Below are 20,159 nucleotides of genomic sequence, written 5' to 3'. Positions count from 1 at the left end.
CTGAAGCGCTTCCAGAGCACCGTTCAGGGCCACCACGTGCGCATCATGACAGACAATGTCGCCACCAAGGCGCACATCAATCGACAGGGGGGAACGCGCTCCAGATCCCTGATGAAGGAGGCGGAGCTCTGGGGTCGATGGGCGGAGAGGTATCTCCTTTCTCTTCAGGCGGAGCACATCTCGGGCACGAGCAACACCCAGGCGGACTGGCTGAGCAGATCCACAGTTGACCACTCGGAGTGGCGTCTACATCCGCTGCTGTTCCAGCAACTGTCCCAGAGGTTCGGCCTCCCGCTGGTGGACCTGTTCGCCAACGCGGCCAACGCGCATCTTCCGCGGTTCTTCATAAGGTTCCACGACCCGAGGGCGGAAGGAGTCAACGCGCTGCACGGCCCGTGGCCGAAAGGTCTGCTTTACGCCTTTCCCCCGCTACCTCTTCTTCCCAGAGTCATCAGGAAGATCCTAGCAGAGGAGGCGGAGGTGCTGCGGGTAGCACCGTACTGGCCCAGGAGAACCTGGTTTGCAGACTTGGTGAGTCCTTTGATCACACCACCGTGGCGGATTCCTCCACAGGACATCTCTCTCAGCCAGGGGGCCCTTCAACATCCAGAACCCCAGTGGCTGCAGCTGGCCGTCTGGCACTTGAGAGGGATCTCCTAAGCAGAGGCAAGTTGTCAGACAAGGTGATTGGCACCATCCAAGCGTCACGACGGCAGTCCACGACGCGCATCTACGACGCCACTTGGAAATCCTTCGCCAGCTGGTGCACGGCTCATGGTACGTCTGCGCCCCTTGCTTCGGTTCCTGTCATCCTGGACTTCCTGCAGGAAGGTTTGGACAAGGGCCTGGCACCTAACACCCTGAGGCGCCAGGCGGCAGCCCTGTCAACCATCCTCTCAGTTGAGGGCTACGCATCTCTTGGCCGGAATCCGACCATCCGCAGTTTCCTCAGGGGAGCGACCAACCTGAGACCCCCAGTGGTCCACAGATACCCATCTTGGGATCTCAATGTAGTGTGCGGTCCCTCATCGGGCCCCCGTTTGAGCCCATTAAGACGGCCAGTCTCAGACACCTCACATTCAAGACGGTTTTTCTGGTCGCTATCACGTCTGCTCGTCGCATATCGGAACTGGCTGCCCGTCAGTCAGAGAGGACTTGTGTCTCATTCGTAACGACAGAGTAATCCTGAGGCTGGACCCTTCCTTCAGTCCGAAGGTCAATTCCGGGTTTCATCGGGCGCAGGAGGTGGTCCTTCCGGATTTTTGTCCGCATCCTCGGCACCCGAGGGAAAAACGCTGGCACATGCTGGATGTGCGCAGGACTATTCGCAGATACATCAAGCGCACGGCCAGTTTTCGGAAATCCGAATCTCTATTCGTCTCCTTTCAACCAGCTTCTCAAGGCAAGAAGGTCTCTTCATCTACCATCGGCGGATGGCTGCGAGCCTGCATTGCGCTTGCCCACGTTTTACAGTCCGTTCCTGTGCCTCGCAATATCACAGCACATTCGACTAGAAGCGCCGCCACCACAGCTGCCTGGTCTACACAGGCACCGATTGAAGAGATCTGCAAGGCGGCCACCTGGACTTCTCTGTCTCCATTTGTCCGAAATTACAAACTGGACAGTTTTGCATCGGCGGAAGGGACCTTTGGGAGGCGTGTTCTTCAGGGCATCCATACCAACGGAGCGACCCTGATGGCTGAGCCTTCCCGCCCTAGTGACAGTTAGCTTGGGCATGTCCCTTCTTTGGACTCTCCAGAGCAGCGCCCTGGAAAATGACCATTGTCTTACCTGAAGGGTCCTTTTCAGGGCGCTGCAACGGAGAGTCCACCCCGCCCTGGGGTCTATTCTCCGCTGGTGTTTGTGAAGTCACAGTGTTGTTTGTTGTTTCTGTTATTGTTGTTGGACTATGTTTGACTTGTTCCATATTAGACTTCCAGTTGAAGTTTCAGCGCGCAACTGTTCCACGTCTTCATTGAATAAATCTGAGGAGAGTCAGCACCAGAGGCGTGGCTTAAAGTTTCAATTCAGTTCTGGGCAGATTGGCTGTGTTTAACCCTTCTTTGGACTCTCCCTTGCAGCGCCCTGAAAAGGACCCTTCAGGTAAGACAATGGTCATTCACATCATTAATTGTAATTATCATGTGAAGGTTTAAATTCTTGAAAAAGCTTCCAAGCAATGAGGCTCACAGTACTTGAAATCTATATTCCAAGTACTATATGCTGTTAACAGCTTATAGCATGCCACTAAGTGACTAGGAATGCAGCAGAGGTAAGCATTGTCTTACTCCCTGCAATGCTCAATGAATCCTTTCCATTGTGTGTTCATTCTCTTCTCTCTGCCTTTCTAATTTTCTGTTACTTCTCTTTTGTTATAGAGAGTAGCCTGGAGCTGACAGGTGTTAGTGAAGTAGGGCATGAGGGCACAGAATTTCTGGATTCGCAGGCACCCCTTGAACCAGAATCTCTAAATGCCTCTTTGGAAGAGGCAGTCAAGAACAGTGGTACAGACAATCCTGAATCTGTAATAGACGGGGACAGCAAAGAAACTTCACCGCTAAATGTATCTGCCAAAAGTAAGTACACTCTTTTCTTCATGCTTCTTAGCTACCTTGGCTGCCTTTTAATGTGATTTAGTTGACAGCACTGGTAATGGTTGTTTGTTCCGACAGGTGATGGTCCAAGAAGGAGAATAGCCACAGTAGAAGAGGTGTACTATCCCTTGAAACATGGGTAGGTAGTCCCATTTTCCTTGCTTTTGTATGGTGCTAGTCCGTGCACAGCAAATTATATTTCTGAGTTAGGATGCAGGTTTCCAATTTTTGATTGGCTAACTTTGTATTCAGATGGCGAAGGGAGGTGCGCATCAAGAAAGGGAGCAATCGATGGCAGGGAGAAACTTGGTACTATGGACCCTGTGGCAAAAGGATGAAGCAGTTTCCAGAGGTGATCAAGGTAAAAAAAAAAGTTTCCCAGATAGGAAGCGGTGGTGGCTGATTTCTTTTGTAAGTGACTTCTCCATTTTATACGCTATTCTGCAACCCAGTTTTAAAATCATTCTTGAACATTAATTTAGTTTACTTAGAATAATGTTGCTTTTTTCCTGGCCCAGACAAAGTTCCTCTTTCTTCACTATTTCCAAAGAAAAGACATACTGTGTCAGAATATCTTTTTTTACCTTGATCTGCATCATTTGCTTTCTTTCTTTTTCTTTCTTTCTTTCTTTCTTTCTTTCTTTCTTTCTTTCTTTCTTACTTACTTTCTTTCTCTTTCTTTCTTTCTTTCTTTCTTTCTTTCTTTCTTTCTTTCTTTCTTTCTTTCTTCCTTCCTTCCTTCCTTCCTTCCTTCCTTCCTTCCTTTCTTTCTTTCTTCCTTCCTTCCTTCTTTCCTTCTTTCCTTCTTTCCTTCTTTCTTTCTCCCTCTCCTCTCTTTTTCTTTCATTCTTTTTTTCTTTCTCCCTCTCTCCTTATCTCCCTCTCTTTCTTTTTTCTTTCTCCTCTCCTCTCTTTCTTTCTCCCTCTCTCCTTCTCTCTTTTTTCTTTCTTTCTTTCTTTTTTTCTTTCTTTTTTTCTTTCTCCCTCTCTTCTTATCTCCCTTTTTCTTTTTTTCTTTCTCCTTCTCTCCTTCTTTCTTTTTTTCTTTCTCCCTCTCTCCCTCCCTTTCTTTCTTTCTTTCTTTCTTTCTTTCTTTCTTTCTTTCTTTCTTTCTTTCTTTCTTTCTTTCTTAAAAAAATTGGTGCCAAGTCAAATCCCTGATCTGCAGTCACTTCATTGCATCCCCAAACTTGGGGGGAAAAGACAGGTCTTCAAAGGTTTACATAAGGCTTGGATGGTAGAGGCCTGCCAGACCTGAGAATGAAGAGTGTTCCATCAGGCAGGGGCTGCTAGAGTAAAAGCAGCCTTCCTAGCTCCCGTAAGATGGCAATATTTAAGGAAAGGGACTAGGAGTATGTCCACCCCATCTGACCTGGTAGGATGGACAGGTGTCTTTAGGGAAAGGAGGTCATGCAGTTAACTTCACCCCATGAAATATAGGGCTTTAAAGGTGATGACCCAGCACTTGAAATGCACCCAGAAAGATACTGGGAGCAAGAGCAGCTTACGCAACAGAGGTGTTAGATGGGCAAACCTAGGGATCTCAATTACTGGGCGCTCTGGAGCATTCTAGACCAGTTGAAGCTTCTGGATAGTCCTCAAGAGCAGTTCCATGTAGAACACATTGCAGTAATTCAAACGGAGGTGACCCAGGAATACTGACCGTGAACAAGCTCTCCTGGTCCAGGGAAGGGCACCAGACAACTAGGCAACCCTGGCTGCCCCTCCTGTTCTTAAGCAAAGCTGTAGCAAGAGGTTCAGCACTATTCATCTGCTTGTATTATTCTTTCATCCCCTATTTCAGATTGTGACCTCCTGTTATCCAAGACTCCTTCATTTCCTCCTCGTCCAGTTACTCTCAGACCTAACACGCACCCATCCCCTGCCATTTGTTATCATGTAGCTACCTTCATCACCATCTCTATCAGAATATGAATGTAGTTCCTGCCTGGAGCATTTGGCTAGGAATAAGATTTGCTTTGCCTTTTTTGGATACTTCTTGTAAGATGCCAAGAAGAACCTAAGATGGTTAATCAGTTGTAATGGATGATATCCAATATGCATGTTTAGATTGTATGTTTCTCTGGACACCGATTTATTAGAGTATTTCTGTTGTTTCAGAGATACAATGATCACATCAGAGAGAGCCTCCATCTTAAAAAGAAACTTAAGTGCTTGATTAATGTTTTCGTGGTTTATTCCCCTGTAGTATCTGAGCAGAAATGATGGGCAGAACGTCCGCCGTGAGCACTTCAGCTTCAGTCCCCGAATGCCCGTGGGAGATTTCTTTGAAGAGCAAGATACATCTGAGGTAGATCTTGTTCCTCTTCTGAGGAATCACTGGCATCTTTTGCCAAGATTGTGCTAGGAATCCTGGGGCCAAGTGCAAAAGACATTTTAGAACAGAATATCTACATAGATCCTACTTTCAATATTTTAAATCCGGGAGGACATTCTCACGAACTACTATATCTCTTGAAGCATAGTAGGTAGTTCTTGACTTGATTTAGTGACCATTTAAATTTGCAATGGCATTTGAAAAAAGCGACTTAAGGCCATTTTTCACATTTACGATCATTGCAGCAGCCCTATGAACGTGTGATCAAAATTTGGACACTTAGTTACTGACTTGTATTTACAATGGTTGTAGTGTCCCTGGGTCACATGATCACCTTGTGCGACCCTCTGACAAGCAAAGTCAATGGGGAAGCTAGATTCACTTAACAACCATGTTAACTAACTTAACAACTGCAGTGATTCAATTAACAACTGTGGCAGAAAGGTTGTGAAATGGGGCGAAACTCAACTTGCTCAACTTGTAGGTCAAGGACTATTTGTATCTGGCATAATGGCTTAGTAAACAGTGAGGTTGAAACACATAGTTAGTCCACTCTTCGTCCTCTCCCCAAATTGTTTTTCTACCCTGTTTCCCCCCAAAATAAGACCTCCCGGGATAATAAGCCCAATCGGGCTTTTGAGCACATGCCCTAAAATAAGCCTTCCCCTGAAAATATTGCAACACAGCAGCAGCCATGAGGTGACCATGCTCGCCACCTCCTGCACCTCAAAAATAATAACACCTCCCTGAATATAAGGCCAAGTGCTTATTTTGGGGTGGGGGTGGGGGCCAAAAGAAAATAAGACCCTGTCTTATTTTCAGGAAAACGCGTTACTTCTAGACCAAAAACATGTTGACAGGTGTCAATGGAAGGATTTGTTTCTGTGGATTCTGAGGATCTGCCCTTTTGCCCTGCAGATATTGTGGTCTTCAATTCCCATCAGCACTAGCCAGTATGTCCAGCAAAAAGACTGCTGACCTATGTAAACTACAACATCTGCAGCATCCTTTTCTTCATTTCACAGGGCGTGCAGTGGGTAAAATTGTCACATGAAGAAATCCCTTCACGCATCCAGGCCATCACGGGTAAGCGTGGCCGCCCTCGAAATATCGAGAAAGCCAAGGCTAAGGAAATGCCCAAAGTGAAACGTGGACGGGGCCGACCTCCCAAAGTGAAAGTGACTGATCTGCTGAGCAAGACAGACGCCAGAGTTTTGAAAAAGCTGGAAACCCAAGGTACCAGTTGGACCAGCCTTTTTTGCATGCTTGTAGCTCTCACAAGAAAATGTTCTAGTTTGTGGCAGTGGTTGTTTGTCAGTATCTGGAGGAAAGGCTGTTCATTACGTGCAGCAAGAAAATTCAACTTTTGCTCTCAAAAATAAGGCCAATCAACAAGATGCATGCAAATCTGCTTATTTTTCATTTGCATGCCTTTTCTGGAAACTGATGTGTGAGTTTTTGCAAAATTTGGAATTTCTTGTCAAGGAGCGGTGTGGCAGCAGGAAGAGAGGAACGGATAAGCAAAGGGCAGTAAGAATATATAGGTAAGAGAACATGACTGGAGAATTTGAGGGGAGGGGCAGGTAGCTACCCAGAAAATAAGAGCTGTGCTTTTCAGAACTGGAAGTACATGGCAGGTACCATCTTCTTCCCTTGTGTTTCCACTGCCATGGGGCTAGAACTTTGTTTTGTTTTGTTATTTAAAAAGTGGAAAGATTCAGGATCAGAAATGTAAATAGGATTCTTGTGGACTGCATCCATGGGTGCTCCATCCGTCCTGTCTTATTGTAAGCAGCTTCAAATCAGGCCACTCAATACCTTTTTGGTAGCCTTAGGACCGTGATGGCGAACCTATGGCACCCAGAGCCCTCTCTGTGGGCACGGGCGTCACTGCCAGCTGCTCTTCTGGTTTCGCAGGTGTGGGAGTGCCGGAAAACTGCCTGAAAATGGCCCCAAAAACCAGCCTGAAAATGGCCAAAAAACAGGCATGCATGCGCCAGCCAGCTGGTCTTCGGGTTTCCAGTGCTCTGGTGCGCATTAAGACCAGCTGCCCAGCGCGCATGCTGGAAACCTGAAAGCCAGCTGGCCGGCGCACACATGGGCACCTGGTCTTCGGGTTTGTGGTGCTCCGGCGGGTGCACATGCACACCCATTCCAGTTTGGGCACTCGGTGCGGAAAAGGTTAGCCATCAGTGCCTTAGGACCATAGTAGGTGGGGCAGTGCTGAAAATTGGATTGGGCTAAATTTTATTGGTGTGGGGAATGGATTTTGTGTGGGTTTTTAATATCTTAAATCTATTTTAAGCCCATGTCAGATTCATCACTACGGCTTCCATTCTAACTCAGTATGGTGAGGAACTATGTTCTTAGTATTCAGCAAATATGAGGAGAGGATATTCTGATGCCACACAGAAGGGGTCACATGCTGTTCTGGGGCAGAGATAGCCTGCCTCTGTTTTAATTGCAAGAAATTTGAAGCATCCAGGGTGTCTTAGTCTCTGTAATTATTATACTTTAAGCAGTAAGATGCTCTCGCTATCATGAATATCGAATGCTTCCTAATAAAGCTACAACTGTCTGGGTATTGTTGGGGAGAGCAATTTATCCACATTGATTTAATTATGACTGTTCAGGCTTGCTGCCAGTTTCATGTGGTGAAGCCACTGTACAGAATACACAAGAGATGGAGGCAAATAGGAAGACTTTTTTATTCATTATACAATGGACTAAAATCCTCAGTGCCACATGTCAGCATTATGTCTTGTCTGCACTTTATCTGACCTTATCGTCTATAGAAAGTTTCCCAGCGAAAAGTATTTTATTTTTATTTATGAAGCAGTACTAAAATCAGGCAATAGATACGGAACTGGGCAGTGTCCAGATTCGTATTTGCTGTTGGGCCTGTGAGTAGATTGTTCAGTGTTTTGTGCTCTTAGATTATTTATATTCTTCAAAAAATATCTTAAAAAGAGCTCATTGGTTTCTATGCGGGTGGAGTGTGCAGACGTCATTCCTCATTATGGATATTTTTTAAAAAAATCATGCTCACCAAAGCTTGTTTAATGGCTGAAACAATTAAACCTGAGAAAGAAACAAAGCTATGAAAAGAGATTGGGTTGTGTTCATGCTGAGTATTTTTTTTGGCCCATGTCAGCAATGTCTCTTAGAAAATTAATACTTTCTTATAAGGAATGAAGGTATTGTTAGACATTAAGTGTAGAGCTAGTTTAGTCTCATTCTCCCTTTTTGTGTTTGCAGAGGTTCTGAGTGATGAAGATAAGCTGAAGATGACCAAGATCAAGAAAAAAATGAGACAAAAGGTACACAGAGTAGAAAAAGCTGTGCATTCTGCTTAAGTCATCCTTGTGGGCGATATTTGAGATAGAAAAGGCATTCCTGATCTCGGCAGATGTAGTGGATGGAGGTGATATTGTAAGATTTTCTGTCTTGATTACTAGTAAGGCTACAGATACACAGAGGTTTAATAAAGCCTTCCATATTGAACTGGAGAAAATCCAAAACCGAATGTATGTTCACAATACCTTTTTCTTATTTTAAACTAACGTGACATGGGGTGGGGTGTGTGAGTGGTTTTAGTGAAAGGATTAGAACAGCAAAAAAGAATTGAGAACCAGATATTTGGTAAAATTAAAGTACTTAAATGCCAAATCCTGTAATTCATTTCCTGGTGAATCTAAGCAATGTGAAGTAGATCATGTCTTGGTTAGCAGAATCTTGGGGGCTTAGACTGTTTTGGTTAGAATGTGAGACAGGCAAAATATGATGGATAAATATATGCTGTAGAAGTTGAGGGAAAACCACTGTTTTATTTCAAAATGGAGCAATTATTTTTCTCCTTGGCGTTTTTCTTTGTGTTCTGAGCATGGTTGATTTTCTCCCTAGGTACAAAATAAACAGAAGCAAGAATCCAAGTCCGCAAAGCCCAAGGAGACCAAGTCTAAGGAACCAAAAAAGAAACCTAAGGTAGATAGTGATTATGAGGGGCTTCTTGAGTAGGAGGAAAGTTGCCAGCTTGGGAATAACTTTAGGCGAAGCTAAACAATTTATTTTCTCTCCCCCGCCTCCCAGCCCCAAATCAAGAAGGAGAAGAGCAAGCCAGAAAGGATCAAACCAGAGAAGCCAAAGGAGAAAGGGAAGCTGAAAGAAAAAGCAAAGCCCAAGGATAAGAAAGTGGCGCCATCAGGGAAAGTTCCCCGGAAGGCTGAGAAGAATCTCCTTGCTCAGCGCCGTCAGGAAGAACGGCAGCGGCAGCAAATGATTTTGGAGGAAATGAAAAAGCCCACTGAGGATATGTGTTTAGGAGACCACCAGGTACGTTGACTTGCTCTTCCAGATTCATGTTATTTGGGGGTGGGTGGAGGGGAGGGAGGTACTGGTTCATCCATCCTTCTGTTTCGAAAGGATCTTCAATAAAGAAGGGATTTCTGCACCAGAAGAATGTGAACGCTGTGATAAAAAGAACCTTCAGCAGTATGCCACACATAAATTCTTATTGTTTGACTTTTTAAATCTTTAGAATATTTGTGAATGCATTTTGTGGTCTTTGTCAAGACTCCAGTTCTTAGAAAACATTTGACATTTTTGGGAATATAGGATAAATAGATTGGGAAAACGGGGGAAAATAGTAATAGAAAGATTAACCTATGCAAATTGTTAAAGCTATACCTAGAATAGAACCCTTACTCATTTGGAAGGTGTCTTCAGCTTCTTCATGCAGCAGCCAATGATAAACGGTTCCAGAAGGGAAATACCTTCTCACAGATTATATGTGGGAAGAAAGGTGCAGTGCACATAGTATAATGTATCATATCAGGTAGTGCCAGGATAAAGTTCTTATTAAGTGGACCTGTGCATCTGAACGCCCGCTGCTTGTGCAAGTGGAGTTGCACATGTGAGCACGAGCAGCCCCTGCTTGCACAATTGGAGCTGCATGTGTGCACATGCTCCCCTGCCGCTTGTGCGGCCTCGCTCCAAACATGCTGTGTCCAGGTAGTTTAAGCTGGGGATTGGGGATCGTTTCAGAAATATTTCCTTACCAGATTCTTCAATACATTCATCAGTGATTACATTTCTAGTATACTGAGTTCATTGGAAAAGTTGTGATGCGTTCAGTGATATATCTGCCTTGAAAATAGCTCACCTTGAACTACATAGCACAGTTCAAACTTCAGCACAAAAATGTCTTATGGCATTTTGTATTGTATCATAAACTCTTTTATGATAATGTTTATTTATAGAACATTTTTTTAAAAAAAAGTCAAATTCCAATTTCATGGGATTCATGGGTCCTATAGACTTTGGATATATTCTGTAAGTTGGTCCAATTGAGGTACCTTGGTTCAAAAATTCTTGTCCTGTGATACACTGTTTTGCCCAATTAAAGACTGTGGGAACAAGAGTTTTACTAGTATATAAATATCCTTGGGCTATCTACTTCACTGGAACCAATAATTGCTGTTACCTCTCGTATGTCAGTTTGGACCACATCTCCCTTTTGCATTGTGCTAATATTTTTGCCTTTTCTCTATTTTGTCCAGCCTCTGCCAGAATTCTCTCGCATTCCTGGATTGGTTTTGCCCAGCCAAGCCTTCTCAGATTGCTTAGCCATTGTGGAATTCCTACATAACTATGGCAAGGTGCTGGGCTTTGATGTAGCCAGGGAAGTTCCCAGTTTGAGTACCCTCCAAGAAGGCCTCTTCAACGTAGGAGATAGTTTGGGTGAAGTGTTGGATCTTCTGGTAAAGCTGGTGAAAGTTGCATTGTATGACCCTGGACTTCCTTCATGCTGTCAGGTATGACTGTATCTGTGTTGACAGGATACCATACTCTCAAGCAATCCAAATTCTTTACCAAGAAAAATGAGATAATATTGCATAGTTTTACCTTGCATAATCCTGCAAACTTAAATTATTTATCATGTAAATTCTTTTGTCATCAGGCAAGTCAATGAACTGAATTGAAATAAAGAGCTGAAGCTATAACTCAAATGTTGAGCATCCTATTTAGGCCTTAAGAATACTATAGCCACATTTTTAAACAGAGTCCTAACTGTTAGAAATAAGGGAGAGTCAAGAGTGAGAAAGCTGCACCAAATGGTTCTTTCTCTGCTGTGGGAATGAGAAATACATGCACGGTTGGCTTTATTTCAACATATATCCTATTAATAGGATATTGACTAGGATGGCTTGTCACCAAATGCCAACCAAGAAAATCAGCCTTGTAGACTAAGAGATTCTCCTATGTTGGTATCTATTGAAAAGGTCTACATATTAGCATTGATCAGCTGACCTATAAATCCCAAGAGTAGATTGCTGTATAATGCTTTGGATTCAAAGGGGGAAAAGTGTTTTGGAGCACATGGCAGCCCCATCATAATCCTGGTTCATGAGTCAGGTGGTCTCTTCCCAGTTTCTGCTGCAGAATCCCATAAACAGCCCCATGAATAGATGCAGTGGCTTTAAGGAGTTGTTGACAATAAGCTACCTGATTGCCTCTGCATTCTCTGGACTATTTCTTTTTCTTCAAATCCAAAATGCTGCACAGTCCTGCAAAATAAGTATAGCTAACTCTGTCCAGGGACTACTTTTGTACTGATGATCTGGTTTTTATGCAGATTCAGCTAATAAAGTCAGAATTGAATGACCTGGCTTACACTTTGCAGAATTTATGATTTACCATAACACGTGAACCTAGCTAGCTGTGGTGTGTTCAGTAAACTACTGATAAGGAAGCTACAGCTTATTTATTGGGTGCACAAACATAATTTGATAGCTGCCATACTGAAACAAAGAGCTAACAAAGGGTTACAGAGATGTAGCAAGCAATTCTGCTGTTTTCCTTATTAAAACCCCAGAGTTTTAAGTTTTCTTTTCCAACTAACACAATAGACAGCTTGGGCAAAAAAATAAAAGAAGTGTTCAGCAGATTAAAGGGAGAAAAAAAAGATATATTTAAGGGGAAAAGACATGTTTTAAGTGTTGGTGTTAAGAAGTCCTTGGCTAATGTTCAGATAGTTTTCAGACTCTTTTGCCTTTCATAGTGGAGAACGTGTGTTTGTAATGTAAATTCTGAATTACAATGAAGAGAAGCTGGAATGTTGCTTTTGCGGGAACCATTGCTTGCTTTATGGGTTCAATTCTGATGCAAAGAAACTCTTAAGGCATCCATCAGTTTCCCTGAACCTGTTGTTAGCTTTCAAGGTTGCAAGAGTAAAACGTAGATGCACTTTATGAGAGGAATCCTTGAAAAGGAAAATTGACTGATTGTGCTGCCAGTTGTTTTTGTATTCCTTCATATTAACCCAAACACAGCTATTTTGTCTGCTGCCATAAGTTGTGCATCACTAAAAGTGATGGAGAAAGATAATAAAATAACGTATAAACAAGAATAGTGCGAAAACTAGCTGCCCATTATACTTTTACTTTTACCTCTAGTAACATAGGGAGAAACTGTGCAACATGTGCAATTCCTTTGATCACTTGCAAATTTATTTCCACCCCACCACTGGCTTTGACGTTTCACCAGGTGCAGTCAGCATATTTTCATATCTCTCCAGTCAGTTTGTTTTAGATGTTGTTCTTTTAAGTGAAAGTTGGCTTTTTTAAAGACTGCTGGACTGTGTTTATCTCATACCAGACATTGAACTACAAAGTATAACATAACTAAAGAGTTCACAAGATCTTTCTTCCCTCCTTTTCACCATTGCTCTATTTTACATTTATGGCAGAAAACGCAGTCTAGTTCAAGTTATATAGATTGTAGAATTTTTAAAAGCTTGCTTGGTTGTCACATAAAAACTTGATTCCTTAGCAAAGGTGATATAATTATTTTTAAAACTTTGTACTCGGTGTCCTCCATTTCTATCTGTTGTTGATAGGAGGAATTGGGATATATGTGTATGTGGTCCTTTCTTGCTTTTGCTTGCCAGACTTTGAAGATCCTTGGTGAAAAACTCACAGAAATAAGCCTGAACCGTGACACTGTGTCTGAGGTCTTGCGCTGCTTCCTCATAGCCTCTGGGGGGGATGAAAGCCTGTGTGACAGCCTGAGAACTAAACCCTTCCAGGCACTGCCTCCAGATAAAAAGGCTGCTATCCTGGCCTTCTTGGTGAACGAGCTCAACAGCAGCACCCTTATCATCAAGTAAGTGATGCCAGGTTAGGTGACTCCTGCAGTTCTGCCTCTCACAGCTCGGTGTGACTTATGTAGCAAGAGAGCCATGTAGCGTAGGGCAACACATCTGATCCATTCTCCAAAAGCAGCTTTGGAGTGTGGCTGTAGCATCAGCTTGCAGTACTTGAATGTAATATTTCCCATTTCATATTAGCTTAAAACATTACAATTTGGCAACAACTTTTGGAAATTTCCAAGGTGGCCATATGCAAAAGCTGCAGGATGGGAGGGCGTGCGTGCGTGCACACATGGCCCTTGGCATCAGTTTCTCAACATATGTGCCGTTTAGTTTTAGACACATGTACTGGCCACAAGAATTCTGGCTGCCACATGTCAGGATTCACAGGAGAATCAATCAGGACACTTGCAGTGACCTCCTCTGAGACAGGTAGAGAAAGTATTCACAGTGTAGAAGTGCTGCCACTGATACTCAAATTTAGGAAACCATAGTAAAATAGTGTTGATGAAGTGGGAGAGGAAGCAGGGTCCGTATAAGCCGGGGGTTTCTGTCCTAAAGGAAGGGGTGGTTAATTTCCTTTGTTATAAGCCAGATTGCATTTTCAAATGTCTCTTGAAATTAGCATTACACACAGACGTTGAAAAAAAAGCAATGTCATTCTTCTGTTGTATGTGTCCTCCCCACTTCCTTAACAATTTTATTCTACATCCTGCAGCGAAATTGACAAAACTCTGGAGAACATGTCCAACCATAGGAGAAATAAATGGATCATTGAGGGAAAGTTGCGCAGGTATGTATCTGTAGAATTAATTTTGGCCTGCTGTATTCTATCTATGGGAACACGGTGACAATAAGAGGAATCAAAAACATACTGAGCATAAATTTATTTAACGTGAACATCACAACAGTATGGAATCTTATTGTGACCCTAGGATTCTATCACATTTCATTTACCACAGAATTTAGGAATAACAACTTTTTCTCCTGTTCTTCCCTTTTACTATATGGATCATCTAAATCCTTTGTAGTAGGGCAGTAATGGCAAACCTTTTCGGCACCGAGTGCCCAAACCGAAACTCGTGTGTGTGTGTGTGTGTGTGTGTGTGTGTGCGCGTACTGGAGCACCAGAAACCATGCATGCGCTGGCCAGCTGGTCTTCGCGTTTCTGGCATGTGCACCAACCAATTGGTCTTTGCGCGCACAAGAAACCCAAAGACCAGCTGGCCCATGCACACATGCCTGGTTTTTGGCCATTTTTCAGGCAGTTTTCCAGCACTCTGGCACCCACGAAGACCGGAAACCAGGCGAACAGCTGACCGCTGTGCGTGTACCCATAGAGAGGGCTCTGCGTGCCACCTCTGGCGTATATGCCACAGGTTCCCCATCACGGTAGTAGGGTAACATCTCCCTTTTCTTTACACTTCCTGTTCTTGTTGTATTGAAGATTAAAGATTGCCCTAGCTAAGAAGACTGGACGTCCTGAATCAGAAATCACTGGTTTGGAGGAAGGACGATGGCGACGGAGCTCCCGCATCATCGAAGAAAATGAGGACAAAGAAATAGAAGAAGAGGAGAGAAGAAGAGCATGCAAAACCCGGAGAGAGAGTGAAGTAGGTTTTAGCACAACTGAGTCAATGAGGAATACGATGTGTTCTTGAATCTTTGCTCTAATAACGATAACATGTTTGGACCGAAGTATTTTACTCTCTTAACACAGCAAATACTGAATAATTGGAACCCTACATTTATGTCACAACTTCTGACATTAAAATTATTGGGTTTTTTTTTTTTTTTAAAGAAAGGATGTTTGAGGATTTCTACTGCAAGGACCATAATATTCTTTTTTTAAATTCCTAGAGGGGTTTTCTGCATATTCTTTGTCTTTAAATGAAATTTGCCTTTTCCTAAAGAGTTATAGCTGTCAACAAAGACAGGTGTCATACTTCCCTCTTGGCCTTTTAACGGGAAATATTTCAACTGCCAAGAGAATCAAAAGAGTTAATGTTTCACGTTTGGGAGGTACAATGTTTTCAAAACAAAACTTATTTGGGGAGGTAATCAGGAGTCTGGTTTTAACTTGTCTCCTCTTTCCACAGAACGAAAGTTTGATTTCCAGCGTGCCAGAGCTAGAGAGGCAAATTGAAAAAATTTCCAAGGTAAATGTTTGCTGCTGAAAAAATAAATAGAATAGAATAGAAGACTTGTAGCTTCTGCTAGATTTAGCAGTGTGTATTGGGATTTCCTATAAAGGTGATAGGTGGAAACATGTCACTATTTTCTCTGGTATTTAAAACAATGACTCTTCCTTTTACTTCTTGGTGTTCTGATTTTTCCCGCAGCGCCAGATGTTCTTTCGCAAAAAGCTACTCCATTCCTCACAATTGTTACGCGCATCATCACTTGGGCAAGATCGGTATCGACGGCGGTATTGGGTCCTGCCCCACCTAGGTGGGATCTTTATAGAAGGCTGTGAGGCCTCAGAAGGTATGCAGAGCCTAGAATGTGGGCATGGGTGGTTCCTTCTTGGAGGGAGGGAGGAAGGGAGGATTTACTGGATCTCATCATTTGGATTCTCAGTGGTATAATTCAGTATAGGTAGTCTTTGATTTACAACCGCAAGTAGTCCTGGAATTTTGACTGTAAGTATTGCAATCATACATTGAGGCACAATGTGACTGTTTTTATGGTGGTTCTTAAGTGAGTTGCAAACATTCGTTAAGCAAAACACATGATCATTCAGTGAACCACATGGTTGTAAGTGCGAATCCATTTTATCCATTAGGCGGTTTTTGCTGGAAAATGGCAGAAAGCATCACAAAATGCTATCACGTGACCATGGGATGCTGCAACCAGTCATAAATGTGAGCCCGTTGCCAAGCACCTGAAATGCAGTCAAAGGACCATAGAGGTGGTACGGCAGATGTATCTTTAAGGACTGTTAACTTTTTCAAGTCTGTCGTAACCCCGAATGATTGTTAATTGACCAGTTGTAAATGGAGGACTACTTGTATACAGTACATTACTGGTACTCAAGGAGCAGAATGGATTCCATTGGCAATAGATAACAACTAATAAGGCAAACTTAAAGAAGTGTAATGTCAGTCTGGTATTTAGGATAGAAGAAGAGAAAATAAAGAATAGGGTGTTACAATGCCTCCCTTAATAATTCCACCACTGAAATACATTATCGGTTGACCAAATTGCTCTCTGGATTTTGATTGCATGTACAATTAGACCATAATGCTATCAGTTGAAAAAAATTGTAGGAGCATACTTTATTATGGGAAGAAGAAAGTACTTAATACTTTCTTAGTCCCATTTTCCCCCTTTCTATATTACCCTCTGTCATTTGTCTAGTCTGATATCTACCTTGCAACATGTATGTGGCAACTGGAGCCTGGGCTGTATGTGTGTTACATTCATTGGCATAGATCTGTTGGTAGTGAATAGCATGGTGGCCTAGTGGTGAAGACACCTCCCATTCGGGAGGTTGAGAATTCAATCCTAGGTAGCAGCAGATGCTTTTCTTCTAGGAAGCAAAGAAAAAATAACTGCTGCGAACTTTGTGTGGCGTCAGAAAGGGTATCTAGCCAGTAAACTCTCAGCTCTATCCAGTCACCCTGACTCTACCCCAAATCAAGGGTCGTAAAAAGAGGGTTTAGATGCTGTTGGTAATGCACTGGCGTTTCACTGGGACATCTAGATTCTGTTGCTTCTTTCACTTCAGTAGGTTTGAGCACCACCTAGTGGTGAAAGTTACCCAACTTTCTCTGCTTTGCTGTTTCCCCAAGCAGCGTCCCTCCCGCTGTCCAAGAACTCATTGGAAAAGGGAGAGGCTCTGAAAGAGGAAGAACATGAAGCACCATCAATCAAAAAGGAGAATACTGACACACCCTCAGATCCTGATTATATGAACTGCACAACTTCAAGATCGTGGAGTTGGCCGTGGAGAGGCAACGTAGGCATGTCACCGCCAGAGCATCTGGAATCCAAGTTGCCAGAGCCCACACCCTTGTCTGTCAATGGATTTTTGGAAGATCCAGTGTCCCTGGGCCAGTCTCAGCATGACCTCAGTCAGTCAGCCTTTCTATCTTGGCTCAGCCAGACACAGCAAGCCTCTTCGTTGTTTAACAGCTCTGTGCTCACCCCAGACAGTAGCCCTGGCAAAGGGGATCAGTTACCCCCAGACGAACTGCCGGACTCTACAGCAGATGATGAAAGTATCACAGAAACACAGGTGACCTGGTTCAATTTGCTGCCTAGGACGCCATGCAATGACTCTTCGCTTGCTCCTTCCACTGAGCGACCCTCTCGAACTTCACAGCTCTGCAAGCCACCTACCAAGGACCAGTCCAAGACTTCAGCTCAGCAGGTGAGTGCTGCCTTAGAAGCTTCTCCTTAGGAAATGCAAGCTCCACTTCTAACCTGGGGTGAATCAGCAGAAGGGAAATTGTTCCTGCAGATATGAAGATGTTCAGGGTAAAGCTTTATTCATTTCTGAGACAAAGGCTTAGACCTTTTTGGGGTTGGAGATCCCATCATGTAAGATTCATTTCCTTAAGAATGGTGTGGCTTTTGTAGGGAACACATTTAACATTTCTTTTCTTTTTAAAAAAATGTCTTTAGAAGAAAAAACAAGTCGGAAAATTCTATGGCACAAATGAAGAGTGGGAGAGCCTTGGCTTGGCAGTAGTACCCGCGAAAGACTTTTGACTGTCTTTCTTGACTGCAAGTTAAACTTGAGCCAATAGTTGATACAACTGCTAAAAAGACAAATGCTAACGTGGGGTACATTAACAGAAGCATAGAGTCCAGATAACAGAAGGTAGTTGTTCTACTCTACCTTGGTCAGACCCCATGTGGGGTACTGAATCCAGTTCTAGAAAGAACCTGTCAAAAAAGGGCAGTGACAAATTAGAGCAAGTTCTGAAGAAGGCTACCTTGAGGGCAAAGGATCTGGAAACCAAACCCTATGAGAACCCCTAAAAGTTATGGCTAGGTTTAGCCTAGTGAAAAGATGACTGAGCGGGAGATACGACAGCAGTCTTAAAATATCTGAAGGGCCATTAAACAGAAAAAGGAGAGGACTTATTTTCTGTAAGCCTTTAAACGTGGGTTAAAAATACGTAGATGGAGGTTCAGACTAATATCAGGAGGAACTCCCTGAATCTATGAGCTGTCAGTCAGTGAAACAGAACACCAAATAAAGTGGTGGTGGTGGTGGTGATGATCACTAGCAGTCTTCAAACGGAGTCTAGGTAGTCATCTGTCAAAGATGTTTTAGAGAATCCTGTACTGATCAAGGGGATGGACTTGGCATCCTCTAAGCTTCCTTCCAATTCTCTAATGATGTTATTCTTTTGTAAACGTTGTTATGCTTCTTGTAGCAATGCGTAATGCAAATGCTTTTTGAATTTTCCCTCCCACAGCTGAATGGTTATACCGCCTCTAGCCCAGCATTGCCACCACTGTCCTCTACTCCATTGCATTCCAGCTCCAGGGTTCACAGCACCTGCTCCAGAGCCAAGGATAATTCCAAAAAGACCCTTGAACCTTTGGGGCAGCCAAGGCGAAGGGGGCGCCCCCCCACTAAACTTTTTAAACAAATTGAGCAGAAATATTTGACACAGCTGACAGCACAGCCTATACCTCCTGGTAAGTGACAAACACATCTGCAAGTTCTTGGTCCATATACTGGATTATTTGAAGGCATGACAGAGAAAGAGAGTGTGGGGAAAAAAATAATGTTTTATGTTTTGCAAAAGCACAGCTGGGAGAATTAGTTCAGTGTCACGTAGAGATGATGCACAACTAGGTTTTGCCCCATTCAGTAACTAAGGTACAAGAAACTTTTTATGATGGGGGAACATTCTTTTTTAACACACACACACACACAAATGTATACATTTTTGTCAGTATATACAAAACTGTGGATAACACTGGATATGCCATGATGTCAAGCATCTTGATGAAAGTAGTAGTGGTTGTTTGGTTGCTAAGTGGATAACATCTTCAGTGCACACTGATGATGAGATGTAATTGGGTAATGAAAACATCTGCAAATGAACAACCAAGCTCAGAGAGCACCAAGGATTCCACGGTGAACATCCTGAGAATATCCTGAGCCACAGATATTGGCTTCTATTGGCATTGGCAATTTTGGGAAGGCGCTAGGCTCAGAGCTCGTTCTGTTCTTCTCTTGCAGAGCTGCAGAGTGGCTGGTGGTGGTTGCAGGATCCAGAGGAGCTGGAAGCTGTGGTGGAGGTACTACACCCACGAGGCATCCGGGAGAAAGCCCTGCATAAGCACCTTACCAAACACAAGGATTACCTACGGGATGTGTGTGCCCGAGCTGCCAATGGTAAGAAGTACCCATTCAGTGGTCCTGTGCCTATGAACGCAAGTGTGATCTTTTTGATTGACTTTTATGACCTTCCTACCTAGATCCCATCTTCCGGATTCATTCTGAGGTTGCCAGCCACCTTATCTCTCAAGAAGCCCTTGTGCAGTGGTCCATGTCTGAGCATGCCCTTGAGATGGACCTGTCGGTGCTTCAGTGGGTGGAAGAGCTTGAGCAGCGGGTACTCATGGCTGATCTACAGATTCGAGTAAGTGCTAAGATTATGTGGAAACCGCGCTCCTGTTGACAATAGTATACCCTTTTCACCAGGGTCCCAAAGGTGCTTTTTCAAGAGGCTTTTCAACTGGACTCTCTGGTTTTTCTTTGAAGACATTTCGCTTCTCATCCAAGAAGTTTCTTCAGCTCTGTTTCTTGGATGAGAAGCAAAATGTCTTCAAAGAAAAATCAGAAAGTCCAGTTGCCTCTTGAAAAAGCACTTTTAGGACAACAGTGACCTGGATGACTGAGAATCTCCATCGACACTTGACCAGGGTATTGAAGGATGCTTAGATTCCAAAGGTCAACCTGAAAATAATCATTCAGTGCTAAACAAAGGAGGATTAGAGCTCAGAGGACTAGGCTAGACATCAAGGCCATCTGAAAAAAAGTCATTCTTAACTTACTGATGTTACTCTCTTGATAGACAGTTGCACTGAATTAGAATCTGTGCAGCTA

The 20,159-nt window shown here is 43.4% G+C and overlaps 1 protein-coding gene across 5 annotated transcripts in view; it reads left to right on the top strand.

Annotated features, from left to right (window-relative positions):
* Nucleotides 1-20,159, top strand: part of BAZ2A (bromodomain adjacent to zinc finger domain 2A) — a 74,941-nt gene that overhangs the window by 43,063 nt on the left and 11,719 nt on the right. For 4 of the 5 annotated variants that reach the window (XM_081936139.1, XM_081936136.1, XM_081936138.1 and 1 more), the window contains exons 6-23: nucleotides 2,379-2,576; nucleotides 2,673-2,733; nucleotides 2,847-2,955; nucleotides 4,804-4,905; nucleotides 5,958-6,168; nucleotides 8,191-8,252; nucleotides 8,836-8,916; nucleotides 9,022-9,264; nucleotides 10,491-10,745; nucleotides 12,881-13,095; nucleotides 13,800-13,874; nucleotides 14,529-14,694; nucleotides 15,181-15,240; nucleotides 15,424-15,568; nucleotides 16,876-17,456; nucleotides 18,514-18,739; nucleotides 19,290-19,445; nucleotides 19,529-19,692. In XM_081936139.1, coding sequence (XP_081792265.1) covers nucleotides 2,379-2,576; nucleotides 2,673-2,733; nucleotides 2,847-2,955; nucleotides 4,804-4,905; nucleotides 5,958-6,168; nucleotides 8,191-8,252; nucleotides 8,836-8,916; nucleotides 9,022-9,264; nucleotides 10,491-10,745; nucleotides 12,881-13,095; nucleotides 13,800-13,874; nucleotides 14,529-14,694; nucleotides 15,181-15,240; nucleotides 15,424-15,568; nucleotides 16,876-17,456; nucleotides 18,514-18,739; nucleotides 19,290-19,445; nucleotides 19,529-19,692 — 3,110 coding nt within the window. The remainder of the gene's footprint in view (nucleotides 1-2,378; nucleotides 2,577-2,672; nucleotides 2,734-2,846; nucleotides 2,956-4,803; nucleotides 4,906-5,957; nucleotides 6,169-8,190; nucleotides 8,253-8,835; nucleotides 8,917-9,021; nucleotides 9,265-10,490; nucleotides 10,746-12,880; nucleotides 13,096-13,799; nucleotides 13,875-14,528; nucleotides 14,695-15,180; nucleotides 15,241-15,423; nucleotides 15,569-16,875; nucleotides 17,457-18,513; nucleotides 18,740-19,289; nucleotides 19,446-19,528; nucleotides 19,693-20,159) is intronic. The other variant, XM_081936137.1, reaches the window with a different exon arrangement.

This window comes from Natrix helvetica (genome assembly GCF_964273705.1).
Source record: "Natrix helvetica genome assembly, chromosome: 1".
Lineage (NCBI taxonomy): Eukaryota > Metazoa > Chordata > Lepidosauria > Squamata > Natricidae > Natrix > Natrix helvetica.
Note: the sequence above shows the minus strand (reverse complement) of the source record. Positions and strands in the feature narration are given on the sequence as shown.